At 34.1% G+C, this 20,199-nt stretch overlaps 1 protein-coding gene across 1 annotated transcript in view; it reads left to right on the forward strand.

The window, feature by feature from the left end:
• FANCA (FA complementation group A) overlaps positions 1-20,199 on the forward strand; it is a 78,200-nt gene that overhangs the window by 11,810 nt on the left and 46,191 nt on the right. The window contains exons 5-14 of the mRNA XM_044659381.1: positions 998-1,139; positions 2,498-2,631; positions 8,922-9,032; positions 9,443-9,538; positions 9,659-9,718; positions 12,938-13,026; positions 13,893-13,953; positions 14,048-14,097; positions 15,140-15,216; positions 19,515-19,622. Of these exons, the coding sequence (XP_044515316.1) occupies positions 998-1,139; positions 2,498-2,631; positions 8,922-9,032; positions 9,443-9,538; positions 9,659-9,718; positions 12,938-13,026; positions 13,893-13,953; positions 14,048-14,097; positions 15,140-15,216; positions 19,515-19,622 (928 nt within the window). The remainder of the gene's footprint in view (positions 1-997; positions 1,140-2,497; positions 2,632-8,921; positions 9,033-9,442; positions 9,539-9,658; positions 9,719-12,937; positions 13,027-13,892; positions 13,954-14,047; positions 14,098-15,139; positions 15,217-19,514; positions 19,623-20,199) is intronic.

A 20,199-nucleotide genomic window follows, 5' to 3' on the forward strand; every position in this document is an offset into this window, starting at 1 on the left:
TCAGTTCTAAATCTTTTCAACCAGGGATTAGATTGTTTCAGCAGATTAAGTATACAGGATGTTCCATATTTCTTACCATAGTTAAAATTGCACTAAAGCTTTTGGGATACCCTATCCCATAATCTGTGTAGCATTTGATAAAGTAGAAACAGCTTTTAAGACATGTACAGAATAATCTCATTGACTGTCCATTGGGAGACAAATTGAATTAACATAATTAAATCATTGAACTGCTAGCTGAAGACCTAAGTATACAGTTCCACAGAATAACCTTTGAGAACCCAATGAGGTATCCAACTAGGACTGCATGATTTGAAAATGCTGTTAAATAATTATCACTTGTAAAATTTGTAAAGATCTTTGAAAGAAATAACCTATAGTATTATTAATTCTTTTTATGGAATTTTTGACTAGCTTAGATAATTATGGGGAGGGAGCTAACCCCAAGTATACTTATTTATAATCCTATTCTAAAAGGTAGGCTTCAAAGCAGGATCTAGAGTTTAAAGTTTACCATGCTTTAAGATACTCAGCCCTCCACCATAAATGGGGTAAATTCAGGTAATAAAATCAAGACAGCCGTGGTGATTAATTATATCAAAGACTGACCATATTGAATGTTGGGGAAAGGGAATTGCAGTTTTGTATTTATATCTTTTATTATTATAATATGCACTTCATGAATGTTATTTGGTCAAAGGAATGGAATAAATGAATGATCATGTCTATTTTGGAGAAAGGAATGAAAACTTCTATTATAGATTACATCTAATACCTTCAAAGGAGTAAAACATGAAATAATTCTAGCATTTTTCTAATGGTAAATTTGATTTGGGCATTTCAGAAACTGATATACTATTTAAATTATTTTGTGATGAAAATATGGTGAGTAAATTGGTAGGTGGGCATTTAAGAGAAGAGTTATGGCAGACTTTATTTTCTAATCTATAGATGTTTGGCCTTTAAAATTAAAGAGATTTGGTACTTCTATTTCTAGCTGTTTGTAATTTTTAGCCCCAAAGAGCTGATTGGACACTTGCAAGAAGTCCTGGAAACACATGAAGTCAACTGGCAGCTTGTGTTGTCTTGTATATCTACGCTGGTTGTGTGCTTGGCTGAAGCACAGCAACTTATTAAAGGTATCAAGTCAGTAAGATTTTAATAGTATTGGCTTCTTGGTTGATAACCAGGAGATATTAAATACTTACTGTTGGTAAAAATAACTAGTTTATTGGTTTTAGTGAGTAAATCCAACAGACTTTTAAAGGAAGTTTGGAATTGTAAGAGAGTCATTCTGCATATTTTTCATTTGTGAATTCCATCAATGATCCAGAAATCAATTTTTCTGGAAAAACAATTTTTGAAATATTTGTAAAACATTAGTAAACCTCACCTTGTTTGTTTCAGCGTGGTAATAAAATATCATCTTTATTATTGTATAGTCTAGAATCAAATTTTATAATGATAAATGTTCTATTATTTGACATTATTTTAATCAGAATCTTCTATTAATTATCTACAGTGTAGTAATTGGTGTGCATAATAATAACCTTAAAGTCCTGACATACCTTCTGAGTACAAAAGATTATGTAAGAAGGGAGACTAGATATTTAAGGTAAGGTTGCCAGAAATCGATTAACTAGATTTCAAAATAAAAGAGACCTAATTCAGGATGACTTTTATGGTGGTTTATTTACAATTAGGAAGATTGAAGGTAGGGAAATTGAGAGAGAGAAACTCTGGCCCAGACCCAAGGCCCTAAACAGGTAGGAATTTAGAGGCCCCAGCAGAGGGGCACAGAGGTTAATTAAACAAAGCTTCTAGCTACAAGGCCTCCTCCAAGAGAGGCCTCCTTAAGGCTAGAGCCTCCAGAAACACCAAGGGAGGAGAAAGAGAGTCAGCCTAACTTACCCACATGACAATTTTAAAATGAAGCAGTTTGAGGTCCTTCCACAACAAGTTCAAAGAGCCAATTCCCCTCCACAGGAAGTTACCATCATATTTAAAAGATAGCATCTTTTGTCACTTCCTGCGTACACCTCCAATTTCAAGTGGACAAATGACAGCCTCAACTCTATTTTGGACTGCCCAAAGGGCAGTCCCTTGTTTTTGATTTGTTACTTACTATTATGTGTGGGTCACAGACCTCCCCCTCCCCACTTAATTCTAAGTTGGGTGGGGTGACGTTATTCCTGGTGGCTAGAGTCTACACAAATGAATGAGGGTGAGCTAATTTCATTTACACAATTACATTGTTTTCATTATAATTTTTCTTTTAAATAGATCACTTTGAAAATTGGTAGTCTAGGTATGATATAACTGACATATATAGAGCACTTTAAAATTTACAAAGCAGTTTAATCATTTATATATTGTAATTTTACCAACCTTTTTCTTTTACCATGTAGAGTAACAGTATACTGTATCAGGATTCTAATTGTGATCTACACTGTAGATGTTTAGAAATTCTAATTTAGTTTTTTTTTTGCTCTGCTAGATTTGTTGGCCCATTTGATGACTAAAGCTTTTGAGAGTTATGACTTAGAAAGCATGATCACTGCATTCCTGATAGCTCGACAGGCTGCTTTGGAAGGACCTTATGTGTTCATTTCTTATGCAGATTGGTTTAAGGTAGGTTCATTTCATGGTATAGAGGTGTTAACTTGGGGTATATGCATTGAAAAAGTGACATTATTTAAATCAGTCCTGTGAAAATTTTCAAAACTTTAAAAAATTTTATTTGTGTTAGTTCACTCTAGGTTAGTGTTCTCCCTTTCTCACATCAAGGAACAACCCTTAAGAAGTAAGAAGAGGAGCATCTAGGTGGCTCAATGTATTGAAAACCAGGCCTAGAGACGGGAGGTCCTGGGTTCAAATATGGCCTCAGACACTTCCTAGCTGGGTGACCCTGGACAAGTCACTTAACTCCCATTGCCTAGCCCTTCCTACCCTTCTGTCTCGGAACCAATACACAGTATGGATTCAAAGACGGAAGATAAAGGTTGAGAGAGAGAGAAAAAACTTCTTAATTGTGTTATGGGGAATATTGACCCTTATGTTGATTGGTATTGGTATCAATAGTTGGTAGGCTATTAGGTTTATTTTATTTTATTTTATTTTATTTTAAACCCTTAACTTCTGTGCATTGACTTATAGGTGGAAGAGTGGCAAGGGTAGGCAATGGGGGTCAAGTGACTTGCCCAGGGTCACACAGCTGGGAAGTGTCTGAGGCCGTATTTGAACCTAGGACCTCCTGTCTCTAGGCCTGGCTCTCAATCTACTGAGCTACCCAGCTGCCCCCAGGCTATTAGGTTTAAAAGTTATCCAGTTAATGACATTTGGAGAAATGGCTGGTCTTTGCAGTTGAGGAAATCAATTTGAGACTGGTCATAGAAAAACCCTATTTATTGTAACTATAAGAATGCAGGAAAAGGAAAGGAAAGTATGAAATATATTGATCATATGTATATATTTCCGTAAGCTAAGAATTCTATCTGAAAACCCAAAAACCCCCAACTAAAACCTCCATAAGGAGTGTCTTCTGCCTGGGAACCAAACCTATGCTAAAACTCCTTAATCCATCTAAAATATACTTCTAACTATATAATCTACTCAATTTTTTATTATCCTTATATCTTCAAAAACTCAATTCAGCCTTCTCTGTCTCTCTCTCTCCAATTTCCAAGCTCAAACTGACAAGATCATAGACTCTGCAGGTTCACAGAGGTCAAGCTTTCTTCTGCCCCCTCTGTTCGAATTAGGGAACAGCCTGAGCTTCTCTCTCATTCTGCCAAATTAATCTCTCTTTCCCATTCTTCTCAGCTCTCAAGATGTTTTCCAGACCAACTGTAACTAACTTTTCCAAGATTTTCAGAGGACTCTCCAACCATCTACCGTTGAGCAACAAACTCAAAGAGTGTGTAGAATTCTTAACTGCCCCCTGCTAGGGGAATCTGGGAATTCTTTCCCCTCATCTCTTGAGGATTCCACTGTCTGAATTTAAAGGATCCTTGTACCACTCACAAACATCTTTTCCAACCCTAGTACTTATTCCTAGTTATCAAAAAAACTCTAATTATTTAGTTAATTAAGAATTTACTCATTATAAGCAAGTATCTGCTTATCTAAGTGACATTCAAAGTTGGCTCAGATCCATCTGTTTCTTGTCTTTTTGTATTATTTTTTTAGTAAGTTTTTTATTGATGCCATTTGTTTTCCTTCTTCACTATAATTTCTCCCAGTGTTCCTCACCTTATCCTTCACAGAGAGGTGACCAATAAAACAAATGATATTTTTTAAAGATAAAAAAATCAGTATAACTAATCAATAACATGAAAACGTTTGAAACTATGTGTACTGTACTATACTTGTAGACTTCCCACCTCTGCAAAGGGATTGGGTGGGCTTCCCTCCTATCTTTCTTTGAACCATGCTTATTCTTTATAATTGTGGAATTCTTTTGATTTCTTTTTCATCATAGTTCTTTTTGTTTACAATGTTATAGTCACTCACTGTATATATTGTTTTTTTGGCTCTGTTGATTTCACTACATCATTTCATGTAGATTCTTCCAGATTTCTCTGCATCTATCACACATCATTTCTTACAGAACAGTAGTATTCCATTACAGTCATGAACTACCATTTAGCTAGCCATTTCCCATTTGGTGAGTGGTTTCTTTTTTTCTAGTTTGTTGCTATTACAAAAAAGTGCTGCTAAAAATATTTTGGTTTATTTAGGGACTTGCTTTTTTTTACTAGCCTCCTTACAATATAAGCCTAGTACTAAAAACTTTGGGTCAAAGGATATACACATTTTAGTCACTTTATTTTGCATACTTACTTTAACAAGATAGAGAATGTCAGGGAAACTCAGAAGCAATATAATTATTTTATGAATTATAGAATTGTTTGGCACAGGACCTTACAGGCCATCTTGTCCAACTTAAAGCATGAATCTTCTCTGCAAATAGTTATCCATCCAATCTCTCTTTGAAGACCTCCAGTGATAATGATGCCATTTTTCTCTGAGAAAGCCCAATCCAGTTTGGACAGCTCTGATGGTTGGAATTATGTGGAGCTGAGAAATGCTGCTGCTCTGTCTTGGGAGAAAGTACTCTTTTCTCTGCTCACAGTGAAAAGAGTAGGACTGTCTCACCTTTTCTTTTGAACTATTTATGGCTCTTTCATTCACAAATTTGTATCCATTTATAGGTGCTCCCAGTACCACCTTAGCACAATGAATTCTCCTCCGTACTTTTTTCTCATTTGTCCTAAATTTAGCTTGCTCATATTTCAACAGGTAACTTTGACCTCTGCTATCCTAGGACTTACTCTGATCATGAACACTGATATTCCTTTGGTAATGCATAGTTGCTACGCAAATAAATTGTTCTCACATTGAAGTTTATATGAGAGACTCCCACAGTTTCAGCTTTAGGCTTATTTTGAGTGTGCCTATCTGGTTGTCTGTGTGATCTCACTGGCAAGAATAAGTGCATTTTTAAAAGAAATATTCATTTCCATTTTCTCTTTGTAAACTTTTAATCTCTCTGTTAGTGAGCAGGGATTGCTCCCTAAAAACAACTAGAAGTTGCTGTTGGCATTCACTGTTTAAGCACCCAGAGATTTGATTGATAACTCAGCCTTGATACCCACCTCCTTACATTCTGTTTTTTCTCCTAAATTTTCTAATTGTTCTTCAGCCTGGTACTAACTGATAGTGATGAATTTTTCACAAATATGTTTAGCCAGTTTGCCAAAATATAAGAGTTCCCTCGAGAAATTTAGGTTATGAAACATTATAGTTTTCTTACTTAGAAAATTTCTCAGAGCTAAAAATGGTCATGGGTGAAACGCTAATGGCAATCTGAGGTTCTTCAATGACATTTCAAATTCATAATGTTAAGTAGTATTAGTGTAGATAAAATAACATGGCTAATATTTGGTCCTATGTCATGTGAACTGATAGAATTCGTAGAAAGCAGAGAGCTTTTTTTGTAAAGAGTCTAGGGCAGTATAATAGGCAGTTAGGCACCTAATGTTTCTAAATAATGAAAAAGAACTGTCCTTTGTTCTAGAATGGATTATAATGGAGTAACAGTATATAAATGCAGTGTCCCTAGAGCTTAGAAATGCTAGGCTTAAGTATAATAAGGTCAGCCAGGTCCGCCAGAATTTTAAATAATGTGGGTAGAATTGTATTTCTTTTTGGATAGATTCTATTTTCAGTGCAATACCTCACCTCACTTTTAAATGAACTAATATTTTACAAGAGCACAAAGTAGTTTCAGTGTAGATTTGGGAGACTGATAATAATGAATATTTTCTTTCATATTTTGATTCCCACTACTCTACCTCAACCCCATTATGTAACCTCTGTATTATGTTTCCAGACCCTTCCATCAATTTAGCATTTATTTAAATGTTTTTAAATTGAAGTGTGTCTGACCCATTGCCAAGATTCATTCTTTGTTGATAGATTTTATTTATTCCTTAGGGGAAATCAAAATAAAAGTTATATTTAGTTCATTGCAACAGCTTCTCAAATAAAGAGAATCATTATATATCAGATTGGGAAAGGATCTCAGAGGTCATCTAGTTCAACCCATAGGAATGCCCTCTCTAAGCATTGTATGTAGCCAGCCTTCCCTCAGATTTCTCTGGTGAAGTACTACCACTATTACCTAAATACCACATAAGGAAGTCTTTTTCACTTTTGGTCAGTGGACATTTTTTCTCCATATCAGACCTAAATATGCCTTTATTCGGTGTCTATCTTTCTTAGTTCTGCCCTCAATGACAAGACAACACAAGCCTAATCAATCTCTCTTCCACATCATAGCCCTTCAAGTAACCGAAGACAGAAATGCATTCTTCCTAAATCTTGTCTTCTCTAGGCCAGACATTCTTATTTCCTTATGGTCCATAGATGTTATATTCTTTGGGCTTCCTCACTGTCATGTTTGCCTCTTGAGTTCATTCTTTAGCTTATTAACATGAACAGGCACTGCCTGGGACTGAAAACAAAACTTTAGATGTTGTCTTACTAAAAAAGAGTGGACTGAAGGATTACTATCTTTTTGATTCTTGACACCCTGACCCTCTTAATGCAGTCAAAGATGATGTTTCTTTTTTGACTACCATGTATCATTGTTGATTCATATTGAACTTACTGTCTACTAAAAACCCTAGACCTATTACCAGACACAGTCCTGAAACTTTGAGCACACTTGTGTGTGTGTGTGTGTGTGTGTGTGTGTGTGTGTGTGTGTGTGTGTGTGTGTAAAAATAATTGTAGACTTACCCAGATTCTCTAGTTCACAGCTCCTGTCTAAATTATTGATTCTGACTCAGTCATGACTCTGCCTAGTTTTTTTAAAGTTTCAACTAAATACATTTACAAAAGGTATAGAAGTTACTCCTACAATTTAAAAAAGCCCTACAGAGTCATTTACAAATTTTAACCATCATATGAATACCAAAAAGCTCCGTGATTCATCATGCAAATGGCAATTCCTCCCCCATCTTGGTGATTCTTTTTTTAACCTAAATGCCCTGGACTTCTAAATCTTAAATCTTCAATTTATAATCATCTTCCTCTCCTTTAATTTCTAAGAAAAAATCATGTTTATAGTTGGTTTCCTTTTTTAGGATTACATCTGTTCTCTGGTTTCTATTGGAGTAGGAACCAATCACACACACAGGTATCTGAATAAGTTGAAGTTTTTTTGTTTTTTTTACAAAAACAAGATTAAGTTTTTTTTACACAACAAAATAAGGTATAGTTTAACTTAACCATTTAGCATTTTGTATTTGTCATTATAAATTTCAAAGGAATTGGCAGCATTTAATAAAATTTTATTTATTCCTAATGGGAAACAATATAAAACTTATATTAAAACTGTACTTTACCATTTTAAAATAAAATATACCAGTAAGAATTTTTGAAGGACCATAACTTTTGGTAACATGTTTCTGTGAAACTGGAAATGTGGATAGATTACAAAGAACATTTACAGTGGGTAAGTGCTTAAGTTCCCAGATTCCCTAGTTGATTTGTCCAGTCTAAATCATTATTTATTCTAGGAAAGTAGCTATTTATAAGTTTGCTTTGGAGTCCTAGGTTTGCCTGGTGTTTTAAGTTTCAACTAAACCCATAGCCAAAAGTTATTCCTACAGTTTAAAAAGTCATATGGAATCTTAAGCAATGCAGATTACATCCCATTTATGGCTTGGTAGATAAAATCTAGGGTGGGGTCACTTGGAGAAACATAGAGGTCAAATGACTTACCCATAGTCACATGATAAATATCAGATTTGCCTGAATAGAAACCCATTATTCTATTCATTAAATCACACAACTTTTTGTGCCTTTGGCCTAAATAGTTTATCAAGAAGTAACTAATGACTTAAGATCCTGAATGAGACATACATATTTATACATTGCCAATGTTGGAATTTGTTATTTGACTATGCAAATTTTTATAAAGACTGTTTTTCTTTTAGAAAATTAATGCTTGTTAATTGAAAAAAAGAAAGTTAAAATAAAAGTTATGTTAAAAATTAAAAAGTTAATAAATCTTTAATTTCATCTAAATTTATGTATTTCTCTATAATATTTTTCTATTGTAAGGAAAGATCCTACATCTATTTTACTGTTATTTTTTAGTTAGAAAGTTTTTAGCCTCTCTGATTAGTCCATGACTTGTCAGTGTCAGCATTATATAATTTTCACAGTATTTGGATATTGTCCAGTAGCAGGTTTTCTGGATATGAGATGAAAGATTGTTAACAGTGGGTGAAAACCTTTCTTTTTAGATTTTTTACCGGAAATGAAGACACACAAATGAATTAGGTTTTTTTTACTCTGGCAAGACACTTTAAGACTCTGGTGCCTTACATTTGTGATTTTCTTTTCAGATTTCCTTTGGGAATGTTAGTGGTTACCATGGCTGCAGTAAGAAAGCTTTAGTTTTCTTATTCAAGTTTCTTTCAGACCTAGTACCCTTTGAAGCTCCACAGTACATGAAGGTGAGAAATTGCTTACAGAGATGTGAATATGTAGAATTCTGTTCACTAGGTTTAATTTTGCTAATCTTTTTTTTCCTGAATTAGTAGAAATAGCCTAGTAACTAACTCTTTCAGACTCTCTCTTAGATTAGATGTGTTTCTGTTTTTTTAATTTCTTGAGATGCACTTAGTACCAGAAGTGTGAAAGGTACTGTGATAATTTGAATACTAAATAATCCAGAGTTTCTTTTAATTTTCTGACAGAAGTGCTGTCTTTCCCTTTTTTTCATTTGGCTTTTATATATTATATAAATGTCTTGTTTGATTCTGAAGAGAAGCAGCTTTTGGGATAAAGTTGTAAAGCCTCTTTAAAGGAGCTATAAAAATACCTAAATTGATAAAGTAATCCCACTCTGCCCTTTTGCCTTCAGATTCACATTCTTCACCCACCATTGGTACCAGTAAAATACCGGTCTTTGCTTATGGAATATATCACACTAGCCAAAACTCGATTGGCTGATCTCAAGGCAAGTTCAAAATAGCAATTCTTCAGTGTACATTGTTGAAAATACTGTTTTAATCTCAGATGTTAATCTTAGCGTTTTGTGACAATTTCCGGTTTTTTTCCACCCTTCTATCTTTTCAAGGTTGCTATAGAAGATATGGGACTTTATGAGGATTTGTCATCAACAAGAGAAGCTGTAGAGGTATTGGAATAGATGCTGAAGAGCTGGAGAGTCTCTTTTAGATGCTAATATTTTGATTGAAGAAGTCATTTGCATAGTACTGAGATTTGGTCCAGGCTCATGGAGGTCTCTTTCTTGTAGCCACTTATCAAAGAGAGGTTCTCATTTTATTCAGCAAATGCCTCTGCTGTTGAATTATGATGCTTATTCATTTCCCACTCAGGAAATTGAAGAGAATTATATGCAGAAAGGATTGTGATATAAAAACAAAAGACCCTAGTTTTTAAGAAAAAACAAGTGATGCTTGTCAATAGGCTTTTGGTTTCATGTTTCCCTTTTGGATACATGTGTTAGTTAAGAACACTAGGAAATAAATTGTTTTTTATTGAAAAGTAAAGGGGCAACTAGGTGGCTCAGTGGATTAAAATCTGGCCTCAGACACTTCCTAGCTTTGTGACCCTGGGCAAGTCACTTAACCCCTATTGCCTAGCCCTTGCCACTCTTCTGCATTGGAAAAGATACTTGTATCAATTCTAAGACAGAATGTAAGATTTAAAAAAAAAAGAAAAGAAGTAGAGAAAGAAAGCTTGATAAAGTGTGGCTCTATAGAAAAATATATTCCTTCTTCTTTTTTGATCCTTATCTCCCAGCTTAGAATTAATAGTAATTATTTGTTCCAAGACAGAAGAATGGTAAGGGCGAGGCTATGGGGGTCAAGTGACTGGCCCAGGGTCACACAGCTAGGATTTATCTGAAACCAAATTTGAACCTGGGACTTAACATTTCTAAGCCTGACTGTCTTTGCACTGAGCCACCAAGCTTTCCCTTAGAACAATATATTTCTTGTTAAGAACCCCTAGATTTACATGAGATATATAGGGAGTGATAATCTTTAAAACAGAAAGGGACTTAAAATTTTCCTAGGGGACCTTTTAAAAAGAAGGACTACATAAATATTTACATGTGATTTAACTTTATTAAGATTATAGTGATTTAGAACTAGAAAGAACTTAAGGCAATATAGTAACCCTCATCTTTCCACTCCCACTGAAAATAGCTTGTCTTTGTTTGGTAGTTTTTACATTTTTCTAATATTATTGATATCTTTTATTTTTTATTTCAGCTTTATTTCTATCTCAATGTTTCTGTCCCTTCCCCCAATATGCCACATAACTATCCCTTATAATAGAGAAAAAGAAAACAGTTCAGTAAAATTAACCAACATATTGAAAAAGTTTAATGTTTACTATATTCCCTAGGGAGGGAGGTACCTTTTTAACATCTCTAATTTGGGGTCAAGCTTGTTTATTATAAATTTATCATATTCAATTTTAGTAGTTCTCTTGTTTCCACTTATTTAGTTATAGTTATTCATATGTTGTTTTCTTATTTCACTCTGTGTCTGATATTATGGTTTCCTGTGCTTTTCTGTATTCATCACATTCATTTTTTCCCTTATTGCTCAGACCCCAACAGTTTCTAATTCATTTTCAAAAAGCAACTTTTTTTCACTTATCTACCATACCATTGCCTTTTTCTCCCAAAAATGCATAGAAGAGACTGAAAAACTCCATAGAACCAAGTAAAAGGTGAAAGGCACCATAAGTCTGGAGAATATTTCTTTGAAGTTATAGTTTATTTGCATATAAATGAATATAATTATGTAAAATTATCTAATATGATCTGGATAAATATGTAAATTGTTTCACGCACAATAGGTGTGTGGTGGATAATCAGTGTTGAGCTTGGATGTTAAAAATATGCAAGGTTGCATTGTACTATTTTTTTTATATTGCAAAGTTTTTGTTTTGTTTTTGTTTTGTTTTTAATTTTTTAATTTTTTAGAAAAATTTGCCATGGTTACATAATTCATGCTCTTACTTTCCCCTTCACCCCCCCTTCACATACTCCCTAGTAGCTGGTGCGCATTTCTACTGGTTTTAACATGTGTCATCAATCAAGACCTATTTCCTAATTGTTGATAGTTGCATTAGTGTGGTAGTTTCGAGTCTACATCCCCAATTATGTCCACCCCAACCCATGCGTTCAAGCAGTTGCTTTTCTTCTGTGTTTCCTCTCCTGCAGTTCTTCCTCTGGATGTGGGTAGTGTTCTTTTCCATAAATCCCTCAGAATTGTCCTGGGTCATTGCATTGCTGCTAGTACAGAAGTCCATTACATTCGATTTTATCATAGTACTATGAAGTGCATGATGTCAGCGTAACCTCAGCACATGTGGCTTTTCTTATAGGACTGGATTTTTTGAGGTTGGAGTATAAGAGTATTTAGCCCTCATACAGAGTCAGGGTAAAAATATAAATTTTACCATGTAATTTTCACTGACACTTAAGATAGTTCACAGGAAGGGTTAAATTTTTTAAACTGAAGAAATTTAATTATTTTTAGTTCTTTTTTTGTGCATCAACTATTTTTTTTAATTGCATATCACTTTCATTATAGTGAACAAGAACAAAAAGGGAGGGAATGGAGGTTAGTTTAGTTTTGCTTGAACTGATAATAGGACCCACGTGGCAGGTCTGGGTGGCTCGATATTATGTGGAAAGGCAGTGTGACACAATGAGACACATTTTGACATGACGTAGAGGTCTTTCAGTGCCACAGAACAGAAAAGAGGTTGTAAAATGTACAGTGGGATGTACTCCTTTGTCCCTTAGAAATCAACTAACCAAGCCTCTCTTGTGGCCTGAGATCTCTAATGACTCATGTGGGAATGTTTAATTTCAAAAGCCATTAGCAATAACCAGTCTGGAAGAAGAGTCTTTTGCGAAAGTAAATGCAACAAGTAAACATTAGGGCATAATCCCAGCTTCTCAGATCTCTTGTCCTTGAGTTAGGGAGGAAACATGATCCAAACAAATTTTGATGTTTCATTAATTACCACGCAGGTTATAGGCAGCATCCTACAACAGCCCCATGGAGAGATGTCCTACTGGCAGGCCTGGCTTATAGAAATAACTGAAATAATTTCTTCTTTCAATTCCTTACATTGCTCACTTCTTAACATGTCCCCATTGCTAACCCCCAGTTAGTCCTTATTAAGCCAAACCACCCAGGAGGAATTTATTTTTTGTGCATTATCTACTTTAGCTGTTATCTTCTAGGTATTGTAAGATGATGATCATTACAGAATATTAAAGGACAGGAAGGTGAAAGCCTTAATCTCATCAAGGTCAGCATTGTTTAATTTATTACTCTAACTTTCTTTCTTGTACATGAGCCAGCCCCACTGCCAGGCAGAACAAGATGTTGAAAAAGCCATTCAGGTATTTGAACACACAGGGAAGATCCCAGTAACCGTAATGGAAGCCAGGTAGGATATTATTGCCCATGTAGTTCCCAGCCATAATATCCAACCCACAGTGGGTGCCATTTCATTTTGATAATAATAGAATTATTCAAAATCCTTTGCATAGGAGCAATTATAAATTTAAATTGGTGTTATTATTTATAAGCATACATGTTTATTTTTCATAAAGTCACATGAAGCAAATATTCTCATTTTTACAGATGGGGAAACTAAACTATAGAAAGGGCAAGTAATGGTACAGCCAAGTTAAGAACTCAGATTTTCTGATTTTAAGGAAATGCTGTCAGCATAGCTTATGACCAATTCCATCTCTAATCAATAGCCTCATTGTAGGAGCCCTGGATTTGAGTCTTAAGTTATACTTAATACCTGGCCATTCATCAGCAAGTCACTTAGATTCAGAGAGAGTACAAAATGTAAAATGGGGGTCAAAATATTTGCCCATTGTATCCTCCTGAATTGTGAAGAAAATACTTTGTGAACCTCAAAATACTCTGTTCTTATTATTACCTATACCACCATGGATCACTGTTTAATCTTCTGATTTCTTATTAATTTGGAATGCCGTTGTTTGGTAGATACCAGCTAGAGAACAGAAAGCCAGGTGCATATTGTAGCAAAAATAAGTGAATCTTTAAAACTTAAATTGTCAGTCTACCTAAAGCCACTGTAATGAGCAAAATGGCCCATGAAAGCTAAAGCACCATTTAGTCAAGCAAATCTTGGACGAGATGGTATTTGAGGGCCCTTCCAACTCTCAGGATGCTTGTGTTTATGATCTCATTATCTCCTCTATTCTGAATATTGTTCAAACTGCTCCTCTGTTAACTCTGAGGAATCCTCATTGTGTTTTTGGTTCTGTGTTCCAGTATATTTAGGAAACCCTACTATGTGTCTCGCTTTCTCCCGGCTCTGCTCATACCTCGTGTGGTTAGTATTTTTTTTCACATGTTAAAAGTTAAAGGAATACAATTACAAATTACTTTAGGCCTCTCATTCTGATTCCTGTGTTTTTATTGTGCAGCTTCCTGAATCTCCTGATTCCCGAATGGTTTTTATAGATTCCCTCAGAAGGTATGAATATCAGGAGGTGGGACATGGAATGTTGAATTGGCATGTTACTAGACCATGTTGTAATACATCTTGAATTATGAAGCTATAGTATATAGGGAAGGGAATGGTAGGGAAGATTTGGAAATCACAGGGAATAGTTTCTTTACAGAGTGATGGCATGAATTGGTAGTCAGATTGTACTTTAATTTCCAGAATCTATAGCTTTGGGAATTATTGGAAATTTCAAAGGTTTTATAGTTGTTTAGTAACCATGAAAGGAGAATTTAAGCAAAAGAGGAAAATATAAAGGAAAAGTTGGGTTAGATTTGACCTACAAAGAAAGTCATTGTCATTTAGAAAAGTTCTTAATTTGAAATAATTGATTGAAATTAAAACAATGCACTACCACAGGACACCTTGTTCCTTACTTATGACCCTTAGTAGTTGCTAGTAGTTCCCATTTTTTTCAGGTAGAAATACAAAATCATAAAATCTATTTCCCATCCAAAGTTTTTTAAAAGTAATGGGAAATGGGAAAAGGTTGAGATGAGAAAAATGACACTATTCTGATAATCTATTAGACCACCTCTGGTCTAATGAGGCCTACTTCATCTTTGCCTTTTCTACATACACTTCACTTAAAACTATATTTTATGCTAAAAATCCTTTGCTTAGATTTTAATTTTGTTGGTAACCAGCAAGTATTAGAAATTTCTTCCACACTTTTGTGACTTGTATGTGTATTTTTGGGGATATAGTATCTCATATACATGGTGTGTGCCATGATCATTTCATGTTAATATTTACCCATATACTCTTCCATTTTCTGTCTTGGCTTACAGGTGCCTGCAAGAATGTCACTTAATTCTTTGCTATTCCAGAAAGAACCAACATTAGCTAGTTTGTACCCTTTTAAGTGGTTATTCAGTTTTCATTCTCATTATATATAGTTCCAACTTGCAAATTTATTTATTTTAAGACATGAACAATACCAACAAACCCTTCCAACTGTAAAAATTTGAGTTCTAAATAAAAATAATTCACTTGTTTTTCTTTGATCTAGAGCTGATAAAATTCCTTCAAATTTGTATTCCAACTACCTGCAAGCCTGTTCTGCTGCAGAAGAGAGGCAACTACAAGGTGAGGTCACTTAGTTACTAATTTGGTGCTTAGTAAATGATTTGATACTTTCCATTTCCTTGATCAAGAATTTTTTTTCCATGTAACATATGTAGTCCAACAAGCTCCTTCGGTTAGATAAGATGTTGATCAGGTCAACATTGTAGATTGCAACCCCATCTAGATATACAAATGTATCTCTTAGTAACCCATCTTGCTAAAAATATATTTGTGACAAAGAGAGTTAGGGGAGAGTGTGTGGATAGTTCAGCAATCATTTTTGCTTTTTAAAAACCCTAGCATTTGTCTTAATTTCAAAAAATGCATATAGAAACAAAAACAACATTTCACCTATATAAATTGAAGATTGTGATCTAATTCCTGTCTTTTGCCCAGTGTTTAAATTCTAGTCACAGATTGCCTTTTGTTTGCCCTAATAATATAAATATCCAAGTTTTAGAGAAGAATGAAGGCATTCTCTTTTTTATTTTATTATTATTTTTTAGCTTATTGAAATTTTACCTATTAGATTTTTCTACTTTTAGGAAAAATAATGAAGTGGATCTTGATGAATTATTTTAGAATTGTTTACATGTTCTTTTATGGTGGCTTTACTCTGGATATGGAAAGGTTTAGCTACAGCTCTCTTTGTATAGTCTTATCTACTTCATTTTATCTCATTCCATTAATTCTGCATGTGAGTAATGGCACTGAATAAACTAGGGCCTTAGGGAAAGCTTACATAACCTTTTAGGATCTCCTTTTATAGTTGGCCAGGAGTCAGCATCTTTATAGCTGCATAGATTCCTAGTTGGCTTAGCTTCCTAGTTTTTGTTTTTCCTTTTAAGTAATCATAGTTACTGGTATGCTTATTTTTTTTAAACCCTTGTACTTCGGTGTATTGTCTCATAGGTGGAAGAGTGGTAAGGGTGGGCAATGGGGGTCAAGTGACTTGCCCAGGGTCACAAAGCTGGGAAGTGGCTGAGGCCGGGTTTGAACCTAGGACCTCCTGTCTCTAGGCCTGACTCTCACTCCACTGAGCTACCCAGCTGCCCTTCTTGGTATGCTTTTTAAAAAATTTTGCATTATGTTATAGCAGTCACTCTAAATAGCTTTATTTTTGTGATGTTTGTGGCACACTGCTAAATCTATATTCAGAAATTCATAGTTCTGGCAGATATGAATGAGTGTACCTATTTTTCTGCAACTGCCAATATTTAAGTTCTTTATTTTCATTTTTAAAAATATTAATTTTTATTCTTTTCATTCTGAATTTAACAAATACCAAATGAAATAAGCACTTTCATATAAACAGTAGAATAAGGAGAGGGTAACTGAAAGGCCACCAACTTGTTGGTGATTTAGGGAATATATACCCCAAATGTGTGAAGATTTCCCCTGGCTGAATGGTTGAGAACAATTTGTTGTACTAGCTATGAATGCAACCTAAGCAGGCACTCTGGAGCGCTTAGAGCTTGATCAGACATTAAAGATGCTAAGGTCATTCACTGAGCCAACCCTAGTCATCCTGGCTTTTGTCTTGCCACTGGAATTTGATGGCTTTGAAAGAGAGAGTGAGGCTGATAACTTTGTGCAACTGCCTCAATTTAAATCCAATTCATACTCAAGTCAAGATATCATCTGTAATGTAATCCATCCTCTTCAAAACAAAGAATGAACAATAAAACAATGAAAATAGGTAGAGGGTTATATATGAATCTAAGCTTTACTACTCATTCTTTGTGTTTTTAAGTATATAATAGATTCAAATAGTTATCTTCAAATTTGTCTTGTTTGTTATTCCTCCTTGACTTCCCTCTGTTCTTTTCTGTTCATTTCAAAATATTTCAATGACCCTTTTTTTTTTTTTTAAATTTTCTGTTTTGGGGCCTGGCTTTTTCTCTTCCTCTCCATACCACCTCCCGTGTAACCTCAATGAGAAAATCAGAGACAGATTGGGTGTTTAACACACAAAAGTTAATTATCAGAGTTGCAAAGTATACTATAAACCTATCATCACCAACTATTGAGACAAGTAAGGGTTCACTATTTGACAAAAAATTTTAGGAAAACTGAAAAGAAGAATGGCATAAATAAGGTTTAGATCAATATTTTGTAGAATATATCAAGATATATATCATTGAAAGCACTGTTGATGGAATCATGAATTAGTGTTGCCTCTAACCATTCCAGAAAGCCATTTGGAACTGAATGCAGATAGCTGCTAAACTGTTGGCCTTTGACCCAGTGATACTTTGTCCAAAGAGATGAAAGAAGAAAAAAATCCTAGATGTGTAAAAATATATAGAGCAAATTTTTTTGAAGTGGCAAAGAAGTGGAAATTAAACAGGTGCCTCTCAATGTGGGAATGGCTGAACAAATTATATTGGTGAATGTAGTTGAATATTATTTGTAAGCTAGGGAATGATGGAAAAAAGTTTCAGAGAAATTTGGGAACATTTGTATGAATTTTTACAGAGTGAAATGAGCAGAGACATGAGAGCCAATAATGGCAACATTATAAAGAAAAATAAATTTGGAAGACTTATAAAATTTGATCAATTAGATGACCAACCATGAACCTGAAGGACTGATGAAGAAGAATGTTTCCTGCCTTCCAAAAGAAACGTAATGGCCTTGAAAAGCAGACTGAGACATACATTTTTCGACTTACTTAACATGTGGATTTGTTTTGCCTTATCATATTTGTGACAGGGTTTTGTTTTTCCTTTTTTTTTTTTAATGAGAGTTGGGAGAGAATTGAATGAATAGGGGAACTAAAAATGGTATTATTGAAAAAGAAAGAAGTATATTTTATGGGCAATATGCTACTTTCACAATTTTCCTATCTTCATCTATGCTTCCTTCTGAAAAAGTATCTGATGTCAGATTTGAACCCAGGTCTAACATTTCTTGACCTCAGACTATATTATAAAGCTGCTGCCATTGAAGTCATCTTCTATTCATTGAAAAATTTAAAAGATCAATGGAAAAGATTAGAAAAAGAAAACCAGAAATAGTTGAACTCACTAACTTACTGTTAATAAAACCCAAATTGTAAATTTCCTAAGAAAGAACTCCTATTTGATAACTTCTGGAAAAGCTAGAAAGCAGTCTGGTAGAAATCTGGTAGAAAACAATTTGAAATGGATATGCAGACAATATTAAAGATTATAATAAGAAAAAATGGGAAGCATATATACCTTCTAAAATTATGACTAAGGGAAAAATTCTTAACCAAACAAGAGCTAGAGATACTTAAAAAAGGTAGCGTAGATAAGTTTTGATTACCTGAAATTTGAAGAGATTCACACAAGAGTAAATGGATCAAGGATAAGATGCTTATATATATATATATATATATATATATATATATACACACACACACACACACACACGTATATATACACACATATACGTATATTTTGAGTTACAAATTCTTTCCTCCATCCCCTCCCCCCATCCATTGAGAAGGGAAACAATATGATACTCATTATGTATGTTAAATCATGCCAGACATATTTCCATATATAATTTTCTGGGATAAATGATTTTGAGTGAAATAATTTAACTCTTGGCATGCTTTTAGAACTTAAGAATGCATGTACTTTTTGATTCAGTAATACCACTACTAGGTCTATATCCCAAAGAGATTTTTTAAAATGGGAAAGGACCTCTTTGTACAAAAATATTTATAGCTACTCTTTTTGTGGTGGCAAAGAATTGAAAACTAACGGGATGTCCCTCAATTGGGGAATGACTGAACAAATTGTGGTTTATGATGGTGATGGAATACTATTGTGCTGTAAGGAATGATGAACAGGATGACTTCAGAAAGAGCTGAAAAGAATTGATGCAGAGTGAAATAAGCAGAACCAGAACATTATACACGATAATTGTAATATTCTGGAACAATCAAAATGGGATAGACTTTGCTACTAAGCAATACAATGATCCAAGACAATTCTGAGGGACTTAAGAAAAAAAATGTCATCCACCTCCAGAGTAAAAACTGTGCAGTAGAAATACAGATGAAAACATGATTTATCACTTGTTTATTTAGGTATATGTTTGGGGGTTTGGGTTTTATAAGATTATTCACTTATAAAAATGAATAATATGGAAATATGTTTTGAGTGGTAATACATGTATAACCCAAACTTATGTGGAAATTTGTTATTAAAATAAAAAATCCAAATGTTTTAAAAAGGGGCTATATTCACACACAAAAAAACTAAACTTTGGCAATGTATATAGATATTGGGATATTTAAAATTAATTAGCAATTAAGGCTATATAATAAGTTTCATTTTATATAGACCAGGTAGTAAAAATGGAGACTGCTAATGCTGGAGAACCACTGGAGCAGTTAAAGGGTGAATTAGAAGAGCTGAGAAATTTGATAATCGACCCTACCAATTATGAAGGTGAGATGGTGGTAATTCAATTCTTTAAAATATCTGTCTTTACAAGTGAAGTTATCTGACAGGACTATATCAACTATAATTGAAAATTGATGATTTCATGTCTTTTTTAATGTAATTTTTTGGGATAAATGATTTTGAGTGAAGTAATTTAACTCTTGGCATGCCTTTAGAACTTTTTGGCTAGTTCTTTTACCCTTAAGTATACTATCTTCTTTTAAACTTATGATTTAATTCTTTTTTCCTTTGTTTTAGTGATAAAAATCTAATTTCAAGGACTAGCCCATGTGAGAAATAGTGTTTTCTAGATAAGAGATGAAAGCCAAGTTTTACTGAAGCTGTCAGGAGTCTTTGTTGGAAGATAAAATTCCATTTTTTAGACTAATTGTGACATCACAGTCAAAAAGGTCCTATCAGCCAAAGACACTCAAGAAACTTTCATAAGATGCTTGAGATATACTATCCCAAATGCACCAAATTTATTGTCAGATGTCAAAAATAGTGGTTGGAAGTTTTAACCCTGACTATCACTCTTGTGATCAGAGTGAAGGCGGTTTTTTATATATATATATATATATAT

Source organism: Gracilinanus agilis, chromosome 2, assembly GCF_016433145.1.
Source record: "Gracilinanus agilis isolate LMUSP501 chromosome 2, AgileGrace, whole genome shotgun sequence".
NCBI lineage: Eukaryota > Metazoa > Chordata > Mammalia > Didelphimorphia > Didelphidae > Gracilinanus > Gracilinanus agilis.